This window comes from Mustelus asterias, chromosome 12, assembly GCF_964213995.1.
Source record: "Mustelus asterias chromosome 12, sMusAst1.hap1.1, whole genome shotgun sequence".
Taxonomy (NCBI): domain Eukaryota; kingdom Metazoa; phylum Chordata; class Chondrichthyes; order Carcharhiniformes; family Triakidae; genus Mustelus; species Mustelus asterias.
In genome coordinates this window covers 13234684-13255518 of record NC_135812.1, presented here as the reverse complement: position 1 = coordinate 13255518, position 20835 = coordinate 13234684, and the positions used below count along the sequence as shown (strand labels likewise).

Genomic DNA, 20835 nt, shown 5'->3' with positions numbered 1-20835 from the left:
TTTAAATGCAGACAGCCGCACTTCTTCCCCAAACAGCATTTCAAGAGCATCAGTGACAGACAATCAAAATGCCTTCACAGAACCGAGATCTTTACGATTACGAAATGGTTTGACAGGATGGACACAGAGAGAAGATGTTTTCACTTGTTTTCCCAAAAACCAAAGGCCATCAATAGAAAACTAAAAACAGGAAATGCAGGAAATAGACAGCAGGACTGGCAGCATCTGCAGAGAAAAAGAGAGAGAGAGAGAGCGAGCAAGCATTTCAGATGTGACCTTTCACCAGAACTAAGAAAAGTTAGAAATATAAACAGAAAATGCTGGCAAATCTCAGCAGCTCTGACAAGCATCTGTGGGGAGAGAATAGAGCCAACGTTTTGAGTCTAGATGACCCTTCGTCAGCTGACAAATGCCCATTTCTCTCCCCACAGATGTTGTCAGACCTGCTGAGATTTGCCAGCATTTTCAGTTTTTGTTTCAGATTCCAACATTCGCAGTATTTTTGTTTTAAGTTAGAAATATAACAGGTTTTGAGCAAGTGAAAAAGGGGTAGAGTGCAGGTCGCAGGTCAGATTATGTGATAAGAGGCTTCATGGTTCAAAACCACAGGGAGTGGTAATAGGACAAGAAACAAAATAGGTGCCAAAGGATGTTTTTTTTTTTGTCCCATTCCTATTCTCTGTAGCTTTATATCATGAAATCTCTTGTAATTTAATCTGTCCTGACCTTCCGCTCTATTACAGACCTTCCCATCTGTTCTACCCACCTTGCTCAAAACCGATTACATTTCTCACTTTTCTCAGTTCTGATGCAAGGTTGCACACCTGAAACATTTGCTTCACTCTCCACAGATGCTGCTAGACCTGCTGAGTGTTTCCTGAATTTGTTGTTCATTTCCAACTTCCAGCATCCGCAGTATTTTGCTTTTGGCTATTCATGTAAGATAGTAATCAGCAAATCCAATAGGGAATTCAGGAGAAACACCTTTGCCCAAAAAGGTGATATCAGTCCAAAGGTGTGTGGGTTAGGTCGACTGGCCATGCTAAATTGCCCCTTAATGTAAGGGGGATGAGCAGGGTAAATACGTGGGGTTAATGGGAAAAGGGCCTGGGTAGGATTATTGTCGGACAACCTCGATGGGCCAAATAGGGATTCTATGAATATGGGATTCAGTACCAAAAAGGAGCCAAATACCATTTAAGGGAAAGCTAGATGAGCACAAGGAAGGACTAGAAGGATTTCTGACAGGATTAGATACAGTGGGATGGGAAATGGCTTGTGTGTAGTATAAATACCAGCACAGACCAGTTGGACCGAATGGCCTGCTTCTGTTGCGCAGATTACATGTAATTCAATGAAAAACAGTTTTGGTATTTAGTGCAAAACACTGCTGTACCTTTAACTTAGCCCTTTCCATCGCACATGCTAAATCACTGTCAAATTTTTAATTGAGAAACATCACCTCCTGTTTGTTTTGGTTCCTTACATAGGTGTTATCAAGGGAACTGACTGGCTCAGTGGGTTTGAATATTGTTTTTTGTTCATCTGTGTCATTATTTGGCACAAACCACCAGTCTTATTAAAACCCATTTGCTTTATCGCCCTATGTTAATTGCAGCCCCGATTTTGTTGGCAGCACAATAAACAAATGCGGCATCGCTGTCACCAAAAGTTGCAAGCCCTACCTAAAGTAATGGCTTTCACTGGTTTCTTCCGAGTCAACGGCATGAATCCCATAAGGTCTGACACAATCAAGCAGATGCAGATAATTGGCTCAGTACCTCCCGTTTCTGGCTCATTAAACACAATCAATCCAATGGAAAAAAAACATACCAGATGAACAAATATCTGGGTTGCGATACCATTGGATTAATGGTTGTCAGATCATCAACGGGTGCTGTCAATGGCAAGAATATCATGCATCTTCTGTCAATGCACTACACATTTAATCGGGGGGCGTAGCTGAAAACAGCCCGTTCTACAGCAACATCTTGCGTTGCAGATCAGAGCCTGATAGAAGTCTACAAGATTATGAGGGACATGGACAGAGTGGATAGTCAAGAGATTTTTTCCCAGGGTGGAAGAGTCAATTACTAGGGGTTAAGGTGCGAGGGGCAAGGTTTAAAGTAGATGTACGAGGCAAGTTTTTTTTTTACACAGAGGGTGGTGGGTGCCTGGAACTCGCTGCCGGGGGGTGGTAGTGGAAGCAGATACAATAGTGACTTTTAAAGGGCATCTGGACAAATACATGAATAGGATGGGAATGGAGGGATATGGTCGCCAGAAGGGTTGGGGTTTGAGTTCAGTCAGGCAGCATGGTCGGTGCAGGCTTGGAGGGCCTGTGCTGTAATTTTATTTGTTCTTTGTGCATATAAATTCACTGCTCAAAAAGAAGTCACTTTTTTTTATATAGAAAGGGGCAATGTCACCACATGGATAGGTTCTGGTTGGCAGTGTTCCTGGAACAAGGAGAAATAATATGTTCCAAACTCTGCAGGTCTCTGCTGAAAATGTTCCACTGCAGATGCAGATAAACGTTTCAATAAATTTATTGAGGGGGAGGCAGTAGTATTGTCACTGAGCTAGTAATCCAGTGACCCAGGATAAACCTCTGGGGACCTGGGTTCGAATCTCACCACAGCAGATGGTGTAATTTAAATTCAATAAAAACATCCTAAATATCTAATGATGATTATGGAACCATTGTTGATTGTCGTAAAGATGACTTCTGTCCTTACCTGGTCTGGTCTACATGTGACTCCAGCAATGCAGCTAACTCTTAAATGCTCTCTGCCCCACTGGCAGGACGGAAGCAGCAGAAATAGCAGCACTGTGGTATACAATGGGATGGGGGAACTGCCCTTGGAGTCCTTAACTCTTCAACTCTGCTGATGAATCTGTACTCCCCCATGTTGAACACCACTTGAAGAAAGCACCGAGGGTGGCAAGGGCACAGAATGTAATCTGAATGGAGACTTCAATGCCCATCACAAAGAGTGGCTCGGTAGTACCACCACAGACTGAGCTGGCCGGGTCCTCAAGGACATTATTGCTATATAGAGTCTGCGACAAGTGGTGTGGGCAAGAGGGAAAAACATACTTGACCTTATCCTCACCAACCTGCCTGCTGCAGTTGCATCGGCCCATTACAGTATCAGTAGGAGTGGCCTTGTGGAGACACATTAAGGATACTCTCCATTGTGTTGTGTGGCACTATCACCATGCTAAATGGGATAGATTTTGAACAGATCTGGTAACTTGAGACGGAGCACCAATGGAGTGCTGTAGGTCATCAGGAACAGAATTGGACTCAACCACATTCTATAACCTCATGGCCTGGCATATTCTCTGCTCCATACCATGAGTGCCAAACCAAAGGATCAACCTGGTGAAGCTATAACATAAGACTAGACTAGACATCGAAGATCAGTAAAATGAAGGAGATAGTCATCGACTTCAGGAAACCCAGTGGAGTACATGCTCCTGTCTACATCAAGGGTGAAGAAGTGAAAATGGCCGAGAACTTCAAATTTCTAGATGTTCAGATCCCCTACAATCTGCCCTGGTCCCTCCATGCTGATGCTACAAGTAAGAAAGCCCACCGTTGCCTCTACTTTCTCAGAAGGCTAAGGAAAATTTGGCATGTCCACTACGAATGTTTACAGATGCATCATAGAAAGCATCCTTTCGAGATGCATTACAGCTTGGTATGGCTCCTGCTCTGACCAAGACCGCAAGGAACTACAAAGGGTCGTGAACATAGCCCAGTCTATCACGCAAAACAGCATCCCATCCATGAACTCCGTTTACACTTCCCGCTGCCTCGGAAAAGCAGCCAACATAACCAAAGACCCCACACATCCAGACATACTCTCTTCCACTTTCTTCCATCGAGAAAAAGATACAAAAGTCTGAGAACACATACCAACCGATTCAAGAACAGCTTCTTCCCTGCTGCCATCAGACTTTTGAATGGATCTATCATATATTAAGCTGATCTTTCTCTTCACCCTATCTGTAACTGCAACACTATATTCTGCACCCTCTCCTTTCCTTCTCCCCTATGTGCTCGATGAACAGTATGTTTTGTCTGTTTAGTGCGCAAGAAACAATACTTTTTCACTGTATCCCAATACAAATCAAAGACTACTTGTGTGCCAAACAGTACAAGCAGCAAGTAATATGCAGAGCTAAGCAATTCCACAACCAATGGATCGGATCTAGGTTCTGCAGTCCTGCTGCAATCAGTCATGAATGGTGGTGGACAATTAAACAACTCACTCGAGGTGGAAGTTCCACAAATATCCCCATCCTCAGTGATGGAGGAGCCCAGCACATCAGTGCAACAAATAAGGTTGAAGCATTCGCAACAATCTTCAGCCAGAAGTGCCAAGCGGATGATTCACCTCGCTTCCGCTGGAGGTCCCCAGCTTCACAGACGCCAGTCTTCAGCCAATTCAATTCACTTCACAAGATATCAAGAAATGGCTGAAGACACTGCAAATATTCCTACAAAAGTACTCAAAAGTCTTATGTTCCAGAACTTGCCACACCTCTAGTCAAGCTGTTCCAGTACAGCTACAACACTGGCGACTATCTGGCAATGTGGAAAATTGCCCAGGTATGCCCTGTGCACAAAAAGGACAAATCCTACCTGGCTAATTACTGCCCCATTAGTCTATTCTCAATCATCTATAAAGTGATGTAAAGGGTCATCAAGCGGCATTCATTGAGCAACAATCTGCTCACTGAGGCTCAGTTTGGGTTCTGCCAGAACCACTCAGCCCCTGACCTGATTACAGCCTTGGTTCAATCATGGACCAAAGAGCTGAACTCCAGAGATGAGGCAAGAGTGACTGCCCTTGACATCAAGGCAGCATTTGATCGAGTATGGAATCAAGGACCTTAGCAAAACTGGAGTCAATGGGAATCAGGGGGATATCCCTTTGCTGGTTGGAGTCCTACCTGGCTCAAAGGAAGATGGTTGTGACAGTAGGAGGTCAGTCATCTCAGCTCTAGGACATCACTGCAGGAGTTCGTCAGGGTAGTGTCCTAGGCCTTAACCATTTTCAGCTGCTTCATCAATGACCTTCCCTCCATCATAAAGTCAGAAGTGGGATGTTCGCTGGATGTTCATTGAAGACTGCACAATGTTCAGCATAATTCGCAACTCCTCAGATACTGCAGCAATCCATGCCCAAATGCAGCAAGTCCTGAACAATATCCAGGTTTGGGTTGACAAGTAGCAAGTACATTCATACCACACAAGTGCCAGGCAATGACCATCTCCAACAAGAGAGAATCTAACAATCTCCCCTTGAGATTCAATGGCCTTACCATCACTAAATCCCCCACTTTCAACATCCTAGGGGGTTACCATTGACCAGGAACTGAACTGGACTAGCCATATAAATACTGTGGCTACAAGAGCAAGCCAGAGGCTAGGAAGCCTGCCGTCACCTCCTGACTCCCTAATCTGCAATCTGTCCACCATCTGCAAGGCACAAGTCAGGAGTGTGATGGAATACTCTCCACTTGCCTGGATGAGTGCAGCTCCAACAACACTCATGAAGCTCGACATCATCCCAGACAAAGCAGCCCACTTGATTGACACCCGTTCCACAAACATTTACTCCCTCCACCAATGACAAACAGTGGCAGCAGTGTGTAGCATCTACAAGATGTACTGCAGAACTCACCAAGGCTCCTTTGGCAGCACCTATCAAACCCACACCTGCTACCACCTAGAAGGGCAATGGGCAGCAGATATCTGGAAACACCACCACCTCAAAGTTCTCCTCTAAATCACTCAGTGTCCTGACTTGGAAATATATTGTCATTCCTTCACTGGGTCAAAATTCTGGAATTCCCTCATTAACAGTCATGTGGGTGTATCTACACCACATGGACTGCAGCAGTTCAAGAAGGCAGCTTACTTTCTCAAGGGCAACTAGGAATGGGTAATAAATGCCGGTCTAGTCAGGAAGGCCCACATTCCGTTAATGAATTTTAAAAATCCATCATCACTCCCCATGCTACTTAAGTCAACAATGTACCATTAAATAACGCTCACATTTCACCGGAGGCAGAAATGTTACAACTACTTTCTCTTACTTTCATTACAGTGCGATGCAAAGCAGTCAACAAGTAACCGGAACTTTGGGACTGGAGGAAGTGAAAGGAATGGCCTTTTCATTTCACATTTTGTCCATTTGATGGATGAAAGTCAAGGGTGAGACTTTAGCTCCCCAATGGAGGGCGATCATTGCAATTTGATGAACATAGGAACAAGGAGCTGGAGTAGGCCATTCGGTTCCTCAAGCCCGCTCCACCATTTAATAAGATCATGGTTGATCTGAATGGAACCTCAAATCTGCATCCCACCTACTCCTGATAACCGACAAACAGTGGCAGCAGTGTGTACCATCTACAAGATGCATTGCAGGAACTCACCAAGGCTCCTTTGGCAGCACCCATCAAACCCACACCTACCACCACCTAGAAACCCGATATTTACCAGGTATCAATCCACCTCTGCCTTAAAAATATTCAAGTCTGCTTTCACTGTCTTTTCAGGAAGGATTTCGAAGATTCACAACCCAGAATTCTGCCACACTTCCATTTTAAATGGGTGGCCCCTTATTTTTAAACAGTGACCCAAGTTCTAGATTCTCCCACAAGAGGCAACATCCTCTCCACATCCACCCTGCCAAGACCCCTCAGGACCCGAAAGGTTTTGATCGAGTCACCTCTTACTCTTCTAACTCCAGCAGATACAAGACTAGCATTTCCAACCTTTCCACATAAAACAACACTACCAGAAGGACGTGGAGGCTTTGGAGAGAGTACAGAGGAGGTTTACCAGGATGTTGCCTGGTATGGAGGGGCTTAGTTATGAGGAGAGATTGGGTAAACTGGGGTTGTTCTCCCTGGAAAGACGGAGGATGAGGGGAGACTTAATAGAGGTGTATAAAATTATGAAAGGCATAGATAGGGTGAACGGTGGGAAGCTTTTCCCCAGGTCGGTGGTGACGTTCACGAGGGGTCATAGGTTCAAGGTGAAGGGGGGGAGGTTTAACGCAGATATCAGAAGGACATATTTTACAGAGAGGGTGGTGAGGGCCTGGAATGCGCTGCCAGGCAAGGTGGTGGAGGCGGACACACTGGGAACGTTTAATACTTATCTAGACAGCCATATGAAAGGAGTGGGAATGGAGGGATACAAAAGAATGGTCCAGTTTGGACCAGGGAGCGGCACGGGCTAGGAGGGCCGAAGGGCCTGTTCCTGTGCTGTACTGTTCTTTGTTCCTACCCTTTCCAGGTATTAGTCTGGTAAACCTTCTGTGAACTGCTTCCAACTCATTTACATCCTTCCTTAAATAAGGTGACCAATACTATACACGGTACCACAGATGTGGTCTCACTCATTTATATAACTGAAGCATAACCTCCCTACTACTGTATTCCATTCCCTTCAGTAAACAATAGCATTCTATGAGCTGTCCTAATTTCATGCTGTACCTGCATACTAGCCTTTTGCGATTCATTTACTAAGACACTCAGAGCTCTTTCTAATGCAAGTCTCTATTTTACTTCTAAATGGCTTCACTTAACATCTCCAAGCTCTAATATAGCATCATTGAAACAAAATATATTTGAGGAATTTATAAAGGAATTTTACACGCCAGGTTGAGCGATCATAGGATAGTTCCAAAGACAATATACATGTGCCTATCCAACAATATTTAAAAAGGTATCTATTGTTGTTGCCTTTTCATACTTCCGTTCTATTATGTGGTTTATGGCACAATCATGACTAATCTAATGATCTAGAATCTCAACTCTCTACTATATCAAGACCGCACCTCTTCCACAAAATAACTCCACCTATCCTTCATAGCTCTCCCTAGATTGTTCTGCTGAAACTGCAAACTAATCAGATGAGAAAGTCATGAGGCAAACCAAATCCTTAATGCCCATGGTAAATATACCCCCATTCTGCCTCATTCGTACTTTTCACTGCTATATTTTCTTTTTACTTCCTACCATTGTCTCACTTCCTTTCAAAGAAATTTTGCAACTAATAGCCACAGTGAACATTATCTGTGCAGACTATCGATGTACATTCTGCCACCCTCTCTACGTGTGCAATCGGATGGAATTTACGTTCAAATTGTTGCAGCTCAAACACATCAAAATCTATGACAGCATAAAGCCAAGAAGTTCCATCAGCAGTACTTCTATTTTCTTGTAAACACCATAGCATAAACTGATGTGTTGATTCAACAATGGCTTGCCGTAGCCTTGTATACAAATAACGCTTTCTTGCAAAAATAGGCTTGGCTGGAAAATAATCCAAGATGGTCAACCCAATAAATTTGAACTCATTTTGGTTGTAAGGAAACTTCATACCATTAAGTATATCATGCCCAAAATATCTTTTTTAATTTACTCATGGATTGTGGACATCACTGGCAAGGCCAGCATTTATTGTACATCCCTAATTGTCCTTGCCACCTTCTTGAACCACTGAAGTCTGAGATGAAGGTACACCTGAAGGGGTCGTGCTCCGAAAGCTTGTGGCTTGTGCTCCCAAATAAACCTGTTGGACTTTAACCTGGTGTTGTGAGACCTCTTACTATGAAGGTACACCTACAGTGCTGTTAGCTGCAGACTTCATACAATGGTTACAAATACAGAAGACCATTCGGCCCATTGTGCTCCTGCCAGTTCTCTGCTAGAGCAATTTAGCCAGTGTCATTTCTCCACTTTTTCCCTGCAAGCATTTCCTCTTCAGATCATTATCAAGTTCTCTTTGGAAAGCCTTGATTAAATGTGCCTATACCACATTCTCAGGTGGTGCATTCCAGTTACTAAATGCTCGCTGTGTAAAAAGGGCTTTCCTCACATCACCATTCCTTCCTTTTTCGATCATCTAAAATTGTTGTCCTTTGGTCTCAATCCTTCTGCCAATGGAACAGTTTCTCCCTATCCACTCTGTCCAGACCACTCATGATTTTGAACACCTCTATAAAATCTCCTCTTGATCTTCTCCTCTCCAAGAAGAACAGTCCCAGCTTCTCCACATTCCAGGATTTTGGCTCAGCAGGGGTAAGAAACAGCAATATATTTCCGAGTCAGGATGATGTGTTAGAGAGGGAATAATTTATTGATGGTGGTATTCTCATGCACTTTCTGCCACTGTCCTTCCAAGGGTAGAGAGTTTGGGAGGTGCTGTCAAAGAAGCCTTGAGAATTGCTGCATTATATCTTGTAGGTGGTACACGTGACAGGCACAGTGCACCAGTAGTGGATGTTTAGGGTGGTGAATGGGGTGTTAACCAAAAGCGAGTAGCTTCATCCTGCATGGCGTTGGGTATTAGAGCTGTATTCATCCAGGCAAGTGGAGAGTATTCCATCACAATCCTGATCGATGCCTGATGGTAGGCAGACTTGAGGTTCCTCACTGCAAAATTCCCAGTGTGATCTGCTTTTGTAACCACAGTATGTATCTAGCTAGTCCAGTTAAGCCTCTGGCTTTTTACGGCTTGCAAAATCAAAAGATTCAGACTGCTACAGTACAGTTTTGCTTGTTCTTAGAGAATGTAAATTCTAATACCTAACCCATGCTAAACTTCATTTTACTGCCCCACATTAACTTTTTTTAAGAAAAGATAAATTTGCTCATTGTTTTTAAATGTTACATATAAAGCTATCCCTATGAAAGAGAAATGCCATACATGATCATGAAGGGAAAAAGTTCAGATGATAAAAAGAAATATGAAGGAAGAAAAATTATTCTGCTGAAACACATTAAGAAAATATTTGTATTTTGTAAGTCAGTTTTATCATACAAAAACAAAATGCAGATGCTGGAAATCTGAAATTTTGCCTTCCATGCCCCTTGTCCTATTTCTGTTCATATTTGATGACAACACATACTTTTGATGTACAACTGAAGGAACAAATTTTGACTGCTTCCTAGTACGCACCATCATAAGCACTCCTCCTGTATCGAATGAATGTAAGGTGATCTGCATGGGTGCTTTGGGTTAACTACAAATTTTGATCACCTGAGGAGTTTGGGAATGAATTTTCTAGAAGTTTTCTTCTCTTCTCTGGGGTGGCACGGTGGCACAGTGTTAGCACTGCTGCCTCACAGCGCCAGGGACCTGGGTTCGATTCACGGCTTGGGTCACTGGCTGTGCGGAGTCTGCACGTTCTCCCCGTGTCTGCGTGGGTTTCTTCCAGGTACTCCGGTTTCCTCCCACAGTCCGAAAGACATGCTGGTTAGGTGCATTGGCCATGCTAAATTCTCCCTCAGTGTACCCGAATAGGCGCCGGAGTGTCGCGACTAGGAGAATTTCACAATAGCTTCATTGCAGTGTTAATTTAAGCCTACTGGTGACACAAATAAATAAACTTTCAACTTTTCTATGGTTTCTTGCCTCTAGAAAGGAGGGTGTGGTCAGAGGTGAGGTGGGAAGGGGTAGGCTGCATTCTTTATTCTTTCATGGGATATGGACGCCACTAGCAAGGCCAGAAGCTGAACTGAGTGGCAGTTAAGAATCAACCACATTGCTGTGAGTCTAGAGTCACATGTAGGCCACACCAAGTAAGGACTTCCTTTCCTAAAAGACATTAGTGAACCAGATAGGTGTTTACGACAATCAACATTGATTTCATGGTCATCATTTGACTTTTAATTCCAGTTTTTTTATTGAATTCAAATTTCACCATCTGCCATGCTAAGTCTAGGGTCTGTACTCTTCAGCATCACAGTGAAGTCGAAGAAGAAAAGTTAATTGTGAGCACCATTACAATAATTAAATAGGATATGGGAACGGAGGTACAAACTGATAAGCAGCACGAACATGACCATTTTGGGAAGTAATTCTTCAAAGAGTGATATTACTTGGAATGGTCTTACAGGTGAGTTGGCAAAGACTGAAATTATTCACGAGACAATTATGTGCTGTGATGGGGGAAATGGAGGAAGTGGGGGAAATCATGGGGTTTCTATGGAAGGCTGAATTAGACGGGCTTAAAAGGGAATCAGTAACAGAATGTTGTGGCACAATTTGTGGCTCTGAAACCAACTGCACCAACCGATTTATCCTTATTTACCAACTATGGCAGGTGATTTAATTTAATTTATTACTGTCACATGTATTAACATGATGTGGAGATGCCGGCATTGGACTGGGGTAAGCACAGTAAGAAGTCTCACAACACCAGGTTAAAGTCCAACAGGTTTATTTGGTAGCAAATACCATAAGCTTTCGGAGCGTGCTGCTCCTTCGTCAGATGGAGTGGTTATCTGTTCTCCAACAGTGCACAGACACAGAAATCAAGTTACAGAATACTAATTAGAATGCAAATCTCTACAGCCAGCCAGGTCTTAAAAGATACAGATAATGTGGGTGGAGGGAACATTAAACACAGGTTAAAGAGATGTGTATTGTCTCCAGACAGTGTATTAACATACAGTGCAAAGCATTGTTTCTTGCGCGCTATACAGACAAAACATACCATTCATAGAGAAGGAAAGGAGAGAGTGCAGAATGTAGTGTTACAGTCATAGCTAGGGTGTAGGAAAAGATCAACTTAATGCGAGGTAAGTCCATTCAAAAATCTGACAGTAGCAGGGAAGAAGCTGTTCTTGAGTCGGTTGGTACGTGAGCTCAGACTTTTGTATCTTTTTCCCGATGGAAGAAGGTGGAAGAGAGAAAATATTTAGAAATGTTTTGAGGCCGTGAAACCTCAGAAACAAAGGTTTTCTGTTACTTTTAAAAGTAACTTAATTATGGCACATTTAGGGGTTCTGGCCTAATTATTTACACTAATCCAAGTAAATATTGTTAGCTCTTCTCCACCGCCCCAACTCCACCACCCCCCACCCCCAAAAAAACTTTTCTTTCTAAGCAGCAGAATTCTAAATAGGTCAATCAGATTTTCCATGTAAACAGTTTAATCTCCACGCAGTGTTGCAATACATCAAATCAAATGTGTTATGACACAATGCTCGGATGCAGCTTTGTGCCCACTACTGCGTACAAAGCAAATTCCAGGTTTGTCTTTGAGTATGAGGCGAGAGACCGACAGTTTTGCCCCAAAGGGTGAGACTAAAGAGAAAAGAATTTAAAAATAAAATCTGTAAGCCATCACTTTCCACAATATCTTGGCAGAAAGATCGAAAGCACACTGGTGAAGAATTGAGGGTGGGCAGTTCACACATGTCTGATGTACGGTGAGGGGGGAAATTTGGAAAATAGCTTACAAATAAGGCAACCGCTCCAATTTCCGACATTGTTTAAAATACGTAGATACAATCCTATCTATCTTGTGAAAATTGTGCCTTTCTGCTCAGATTATCCACCAGTCACAGCATTACAGTGACAGACTTAGCTCCAAGGTCATTGTGTACTGCATTTGTGAAGCAACTGCCTTGAGCAGTTCAACTTCATACTTTTATACCATGGATCAGATGTAAAATCATTCTGTAGTCTGTGACAATGAGGTCATTGACCTGAGTTCCCACACTGAAGATGAATTTCCCCAAAGTATATTCCTAAATTGGCCTAAGATTTTGTCTAACTACTTCCAAGAGGTCCTATGACAGAGGGATGGGTGGATGGTGACACCGCCCTCCATCATGTCTGGATGGGATGAAACATTTGGTCTCTCTCTGCTTCATACATTCTTTTATAGTAGAAATCAATAGATTTTTATAACACAAATGAAAATTATTCAAACATATACCTGCTGTATAAAGGGATATCCAGTTAGCCTCAGTCCTCAACTCATACATACCCTGTTAAAATATTCATCTACTTTTTTGAAAGCTGCTGTGGATCCTGCTTCCAGCACTGTTTCTGGCAGGACACTGCATCTCATGAAACCTTCTTGTGTTATAAATAATCAGCACATGCCCCTTTGAAGATATTAAATTGTTGTTCGCAAGTTACCAATTCACTGACCAATGGAAATAGCTTTTCCCAATTTATCTCATCACCCACTAACAATTTTCATTCCAACGAAATGAGCTTGAGTTTTGCCAGCCTTTCCTCAGAACTGAAGCTTCCCATCCTGTATCATCTTTGGGGATCACTGCGGCACCTTCATTGCACTGACATCATTCTCAGTACACCACTCAACACCATTCCCTCAATCGGCATTATAGTTTCCACAAGTAATTTCAATTTCTAATTTTACTTTTAAAACCAATTTTTATTTGGTCCCATTCTCTGTCCTAGAGTCTTGTAGCTTTGGGTTTAACTAGGAGTCTTGCACGTGGGACCATTCCAACAGTCCCAAGAAACTACAGAATACAGTGTCCTATTTCCATGTTAAAGTATTCAACAAGGTTAAGGGAGCTTAGCTAGCAGGACCGTCCCATTCTAAACTTATTCTAGCAGGTTATGTTATTGCTGTACAAGTACTACTCGTTGAATTAGCCTGTGACTAGCTATTAAGGCAAATGGACCAGTCGTGGTCTTGGTCAGTTTCATCATCCTTTTAAATAGAGGATCAACTTCACTTGTGGCCCAAAGTTGCCCCCATGTTAATAATCAGATCTCTCAAAATTTCCACAAATAGTCTATGGAATTTTTTAGTTGAATCCATCAAGCCACTCCTTTCACACAGACCTCCAAGATCCCAAGGATATCAGATGTACAACGGTACAAAATTTGAATAGCAAGTTAGCGTAATTCTGTGGCGCAAGTACTTCTAGAAAGCATTCACTAAATATTTAATTATTTTATCACCAGGGTCGGTGATATTACTTCAGAATTCTAACTTCCTCACTCACTACTCCTTTAGACCATAAGAAATAGGAGACAAAGGCCATTCAGCCCATTGAGTTCACTTCACCATTCAAATACAATCATGGCTGATTGATCTCAACTTCACCTTCCTACTTTCCCCATATCCCTTAATATCCAAATCTCTGTCTTGAAAGTACTCAAATGTCTGAACGTCCACACCCTTTAAGTGAAGACATTTTTCTTCATCTCAGTGCTAAGTGGACCACACTTTATTATGAAGTCGTGACCCCTCAGTATAGATTCCCCAGTCCTCCCAGCATCTGCCCTATCAAGCCTGTAAGAATTGTATATGTTTCTAGGAGATCCATTTTTCATTCTTCAAAATTCTAGAGAATGTAGTGCCTGGTCCACTCGTTGTCCCCTCAAAGGCCAATCCCCTCAACTCAAAGAATCAGACTATGTGAATAAAAACATAGACTAAATATAGATGGATCAATTTTATTTCAATAATTATTGAGGTGATGCCGGAGAGGCACGTATCGCTGTTTATGTAGAAACATGTAGAAGACCTGTTCCGCAACAGCAAAGATGTTTTTTGACTAGCTTCTGGTAAAGAAACAGCATGTACCCTACACATTGCTGGTGCACAATTGTGTTTGCTCACATTTCACCCTTGATAAATATTCAAAGCAAGACGAGTTTTCAGCTCTTAACCACTTACTTGGTGCCCTTTATTCTGGAGGCCAAGAAATCACTATAAGGAACATTTTTTTATAGAAAATAGTTGGTGTTACCAAAAGATTCTGCTCAAATATTTATAACTTTTCATCAGAATTCCCTCTGAATCCACAGCTTGTCACTCCATCTTCAGTTTTCCTGACCACTTCGGAATTCTGAAATAAAACTGAGGAAATGCAGCCAGTGTAACCATTTGAAGTACATCCTGCTTTTCCATACAGCTTGGAGTTCTGAAGGTTTAAAATGAACAATTTGAATTGCCCAATAAAGCATCTAGGAGCAGTACAGTGAATCTGGGAAGGATACTTCTGCTTTGACATCTTTAATTCGCAACTGAACAATTCCTATGCTCTTTCCAGAGCTCTCCCACTCTCTTTTCCTTGTAATCCTTGCACCATTTCTTTACTTCTTATCCTTACTTAATTGCCATCCATCTTGAAGATTGCTCATTTAATTTGCATGTGCTTATCTTGAATGATTTGACACTCCTTTCCTTGTGTTAATTATAGTAGGTAACCAGCAAAAACAAAATATACACACACCAACATTGACATCAAATGTGAAGCAGTCACAGAATTCGATGAATAACATTCTGCCTCACCAGAAATATACTCACAAAAATATATTCAGTCACAAAGTATTTCAAAATAAACTTCTAGGTTAGGTGAACCTGTTTGCTCAACAGGATATTACAACGTTCACAGGTTAACTCTGTTCTCCACCATCATCACCCCATCCTGTCATACTCCACAGTTCAATCAAGTATGCAGAACTTAACATAATTCAGCAATTTTCTGGAAAATTGTGAAGTATATTTGCAGCTGGGAAGGTGGATGAGTAAGCAACAGGCTTCAACATCCTTTGGTGTTCAGCTGACAGGAGGTGCAACTTGGGCAGGGTGAGACTCTTGCTATTTTTACACGCGTTGACAATGCTGATGTTACTGTGAAGCTGACCAGTCTCCGCCAGCAATAAAAATATTCACAAACCTTTTACCTGGCTACCACAGTATTTGCTTGCTGAAAGAGGCCTTCAAAATTATTAAATGCGCGTAGATACAGAATTTATGGCACCTAAAACACAAAGTCTTTACTAATGTCAAGGTACCAGAGTTACAAAATGCAGCTTGTGTTTTCCGGAGAATAACTATAAACCTTTACAAGCTTTAAAATGAATTGCTTTTGTGCATCAAAATACAGTACATGTTCCTTTTGTAAATCTGCTACTAAAGGTGCATTGCTTCAAGAAAATTCGGTGGTAGCCATGATGTGGAGTTGCCAGCATTGGACTGGTGTGGGCACAGTAAGAAGTCTCACAACACCAGGTTAAAGTCCAACAGGTTTATTTGGCACGAGCTTTCAGAGCGCTGCTCCTTCATCAGGTGAGTCACTCAACTGATGAAGGAGCAGCGTTCCGAAAGCTCGTGCTACCAAGTAAACCTGTTGGACTTTAACCTGGTGTTGTGAGACTTCTTACTTCAAGAAAATTGCAATGGACAGCACATATGAATCCCAAGAATTAGATTCCCGGTTTGAAACGGTGCTGTGGGAAGCTTAGATGAGGAGCAGCAATCATTTGCCTACGTACAGCACGCTTAAAGGGGTAGAATATCTTCAAGCAGACTGCTAGCAAACAAAACTTGACATCAAGCCACTAAGAAAATATTTGAACAGGTGACCAAATACTTGGGTCAAAGAGCTCAGGTTATTAGGGGCACCTTATAGGAGGAAAAGGAGAGGGAGAGGTTTTTGTGTAGGCGATGGTGGAAGAGTTCCAGAGCCTAGAGGCAAGGCGGTTGACTGCCGGTGGTGGAACAATCAAAACCAAAAACCCACAAGGGAAGGGCAAGGCCATTGAGGGATTTGAAAACAAAATATAAGAATTTTTAAAATGTGACACCACCAACCAGGAACCAACCCAGCTCAGGAAGCACGAGAGTGATAGGTGAATGGGACTTGGTGCGGAATAGAATACAGACAAAACTTTAAATGAGCTCAAATTTATACAGGGTGGAAGATGGAAGGCTGGCCAGGAGAGCAATGGTTTATACAAACCTGGATGCACCCTTGTTAGCCAAGACTCTATCTCCCTCTGCCTTAAAAATATTCAATAACACTGCTTCCATCATGCTCTGGGGAAGAGAGGTCCAAAGGCTCTCAACCCTTTGGGGGAAAAAAATGTATTTTTATCTCCACCTTTAATGAGACCCCCTTTTTTAAAAAACGATGTCCCCTAACTTCAGAGGCACCGATGAGGGTTTTAGCAGCAGGGTCAATGTTAGAGAAAGCAGTAAGCAGTTAAGCTGAAGGAGCAGACGTGTGGTCAGAAGCTCATCTTTGAGGTCAAGCATGACACCATGGTTGTGAACAAAGAACTTGTATTCATTTAATATTCTCAGGATGAAGTATTTTTGGTGTCTGTTAGTCTGGTGTTGTAATGTTTGGTGGTCTAGTTGTGTACAGCAAGCTCTCATAAGAATAGGACAGGAAGTCAGATGTGTTTGAAATGGAGTTGGGTTGGCCAGAACACAGAGAAAGCCCTTACTACAAACATCCAAATTAGCAGCACTAGGTCATTCGGCCCCTTGAGCCTGCTCCACCATTCAACAAGATCTTGGCTCATCCGATTGTGGCCTCAACTACACATTTCATCTACCCCAAAAACCCTCAACTCCCTTGTTAGCCAAGACTCTATCTCCCTCTGCCTTAAAAATATTCAATAACACTGCTTCCACCATGCTCTGGGGAAGAGAGGTCCAAAGGCTCTCAACCCTTTGGAGAAAAAAAATGTCTTTTTATCTCCACCGTTAATGAGACCCCCTTTTTTTTTAAACTATGTCCCCTAACTTCAGTCTCTCCCACAAATGGAAATATCCTTTCAGCACCCACCCTGTCAAGTCTCCTCATGATCTTCTGCATTTCAATAAGATCATTTTTCATTCTTCTAAAGTCCAATCGATACAGGCCCAGCCTGTCCAACCTTTCCCAGTGAGATAACCCCCACATCTAATGCATTAGTTGAATGAACCTTCTTTAAACCGCTTCAAATACATTAACACCATTTCTTAAATAACAAAAACTGTTCACAATACAGGGCGGCACGGTGGCATAGTGGTTAGCACTGCTGCCTCACAGCACCAGGAACCCGGGTTCAATTCCGGCCTCAGGTGACCATCTGTGTGAAGTTTGCACGTATCTCAGTGTCTGAGTGGGTTTCCTCCAGTTTCCTCCCACACTCCAAAAATGTGCAGATCAGGTTGATTGGCTAAATTGCCCCTGACTGTCAGGGGGATTAGCAGAGTAAATACGTGGGGTTACAATGATAGGGCCTGGGTGGGATTGTTGTCGATGGAGGCTCAATGGGCCGTATGACACCCTTCTGTAGGGATCACTGTAGGGATTCTGTGATTCTACTTAGTTTTGGTCTCCTTAAGGATGGATATAAACATGTTACTCTTCCTGGAGTGCTGCACAGGATCATTTACACCTGCCTGAGAAAGCCGGCAGGGCATTGATTAAATATCTTATCCAAAGGTTGGCACCTCTGACAGTGGAGCACCTGCTCACTATTGCATTGACGTGTTAACTTAAATTGGAGTGGAGTGGCTTGAACCGTGATTTCCTGAAACACAGGTGAGAAAGCTACCACTGAGCCCAGGCTCACCCTTGGAGTAGGAATATAAACAAGATGATAGTGTGAACTTGCATTTATTATATCTTTCATAAATAGCCCAAATGGCCTGTCATTGTATTAATTAATTCTGAAGTACAGACTCATCTGAATGGAAGAGTGGTATCTGTCAGAATGTTACAGGAATTAGCAGAGGACAGAATTGTACTCATGAAGTCTTGGGGCATCTAGTGATTATCCAAAATAGAGTATTTTAGCATTTATTGTTGTAATTTAGCTGTCCCTAGAGCAATTATAAGGATTATCATTGACTGAAGTGTGGCTTACAGTTAGTTTGACAAGCTCTACAAGCAACCTGACAAGGAGTGAACAAATACATCAGTAATTGGGGTGTACAACATTTGTACACATAGATTGCCACGTCACAACTTGTTATTTACTGTGATCATTCAAAAATACAATAAGCCACAAATTGTACATCTAATTTCTATGCTATACAATTCAAACGGTTAATTTGCTGCAATAGGCAACCCATGCTAAATTTTAATTAATACTTGTACAACCCATATTAAAGCTGGATATGAAGGTATCAGAGGGTGCAAAACAGATTCATAAGAATGGCTTTAGGATGAGGAACTTCATTTACATGGATAAAATGGAAAAGTTGGGACTGACATGAGGTATTGAAAGTCATGAGGAGTCCGGACAAAGTAGATAAGGAAAAACTGTTCCCATTGATCAATTGACAACAAGAGGATGTGGATTTAAAAGGTAAATTGCAAAAGAAGCAATGGCCACATGAGGAAAAACTTTTTCATGCAGTGATGAGGATCGAGAATGCACTGCCTGGGAATGTGGTGGAGGCAGGTTCGATCGAGCCATTCAGGAGGGAATTGGATTATTATCTCAATAGGAAGGTGGTGCAGGGCTATGGGGGGGGGGGGGGGAGCCAGGAGAGTGACACCAGGTGAATTTCTCCTTGAGGGCCAGCACAGACACCCAAGAGGCTAAATGGCCTCCTCCTGCGCTGTAATCTTTGCCAAAATGCCAGAATTTGAAACGTCTAAAGTCATCAGTCAACTGCACTCATATTGCACCTCCTCCCTCTTTTAAAAACTACACGCCGCCAAGGTGACACAGTCCATAACAAACACTGTGTAGTTGTGATTTAGGCTGCAACTAAACACATCCGCCTGCATTTCACAACATTTTCAAAACACAGCAGAGGCGGGCGGCTGAAAGTTTTTTATTATGCAGTGGCTACCTTCCAAACTCAGGTCGAATTTAAAAGACCTCACTGCCTGAAACTGTTGGAATTCACTGCATTAAAATGGGAGCAAGGACATTTGGTTGTTGTTTCTGAAAGAAACCACAGAGTATTAACAAGAAACAATAAGTGGAATGAGTATGAAAACAGTCAGTGGAGCTGCAGGTTGTTGCCCCAGTGCTGGAGGAAGGAGGGAGGGTGGGTGTCGCCTACAAGGCAGCAGTGGGAGGCCTACCCCCAGCAGCAGGGCCTGATCCTGCCGCCTCCCTCACGCCAGACCCGCTTCTCTTCCCCCTTACCTTTACGCCTAAAAAATGACATGTTCGGGGATTGTGCGGGAATCGCGACGCCGCTCGTTCAGTGCATGGCCGGCGGCTCGGAGCTCGCTTCATTCATTATATCAGAGGGAAAGAGGGAGCTGTCAAACCGGCACTTCCTCCTCCTCATAGTCCCCCGTCCGCGGCCATCCCCCGCGCCGAGTGGAGCCGAGCGCTACCGAACGAAAGTCAACGAAAGCCGAGCGCTGCCGAATGGAGCCGAGCGCCACCGTACGGAAGTGTACGAAAGCCGAGCGGACCCCGAATGGAGCCGAACGCTGCCGTACGAAAGTGAACGGCAGCCGAATGGAGCCGAGCGCTGCCGAACGGAGCCCAATGCAAGCTAATGGAGCCGAACACTGCCGAATCGAGCCGAGCGCTGCCGAACGGAGCCCCAATGGAGCCGAGCGCTGCCGAACGGCGCCCCAATGCAAGCGAATGGAGCCGAGTGCTGCCGAACGGAACCAACGGTGCAGCCTCGTGACGAGAATCCGGCACTCGGCAGGAGAGAACCCAGAGGGACAAGGGACCCTGGACCCTGAATTCGCACCCTCCAGCAACAAGCCGAAACCCTTTCATAAGTCAACTACATAAAACATCCAACCATTATTTCACAGCTCACTTTTATTTAAGCCACTTAAGAATCACTCATCGTTAAAAGTGGAAGGAATGGCTGGGGGCGGTTTGGAGAGCGATATTAATATTCACCATTCATGGTTCGGGGTGCCCTTGACCAACTTACCCAATATTTAATACCAGAGGTTTTATGCTTTTAATATGCAGGGTCATAAATGAAAATGTGCGGATATTATCCAAACATACCGAAATAATTAATTAAAATCAATTAAATATGTATTTATATGACGTATTTTAGGTCTATTTCCTCTTTCTGAGAAGGAACACATTATTAAGTTGTCAGGGTTTGGTATTCTATCACAAGCAGTGATATCATAAATTAACCTTTTAACCCCCTTTCATGAATTACAGTTGCTTGAGAAAGTTATAGTTTGAGGTGAAATTTGAAAGACTGAACCAAATCCTGGTGGAAGCATTACTATAGTGATTATCACAATTTACTGGAGTGTGACTTAAACCAGGGACCTCCATCTCCTTCC

At 43.0% G+C, this 20835-nt stretch overlaps 1 protein-coding gene across 4 annotated transcripts in view; it reads right to left on the bottom strand.

Moving 5' to 3' along the window:
• Nucleotides 1–19884, bottom strand: part of akap10 (A kinase (PRKA) anchor protein 10) — a 95635-nt gene extending 75751 nt beyond the window's left edge. Inside the window, exon 1 of one of the 4 annotated variants that reach the window (XM_078224771.1) lies at nt 19703–19884. In XM_078224771.1, coding sequence (XP_078080897.1) covers nt 19703–19724 — 22 coding nt within the window. In that variant the 5' untranslated portion in view covers nt 19725–19884. The remainder of the gene's footprint in view (nt 1–19702) is intronic. The other 3 variants (XM_078224769.1, XM_078224770.1, XM_078224772.1) reach the window with 3 other exon arrangements.
• Between the last annotated feature and the right edge of the window lie 951 nt (nt 19885–20835).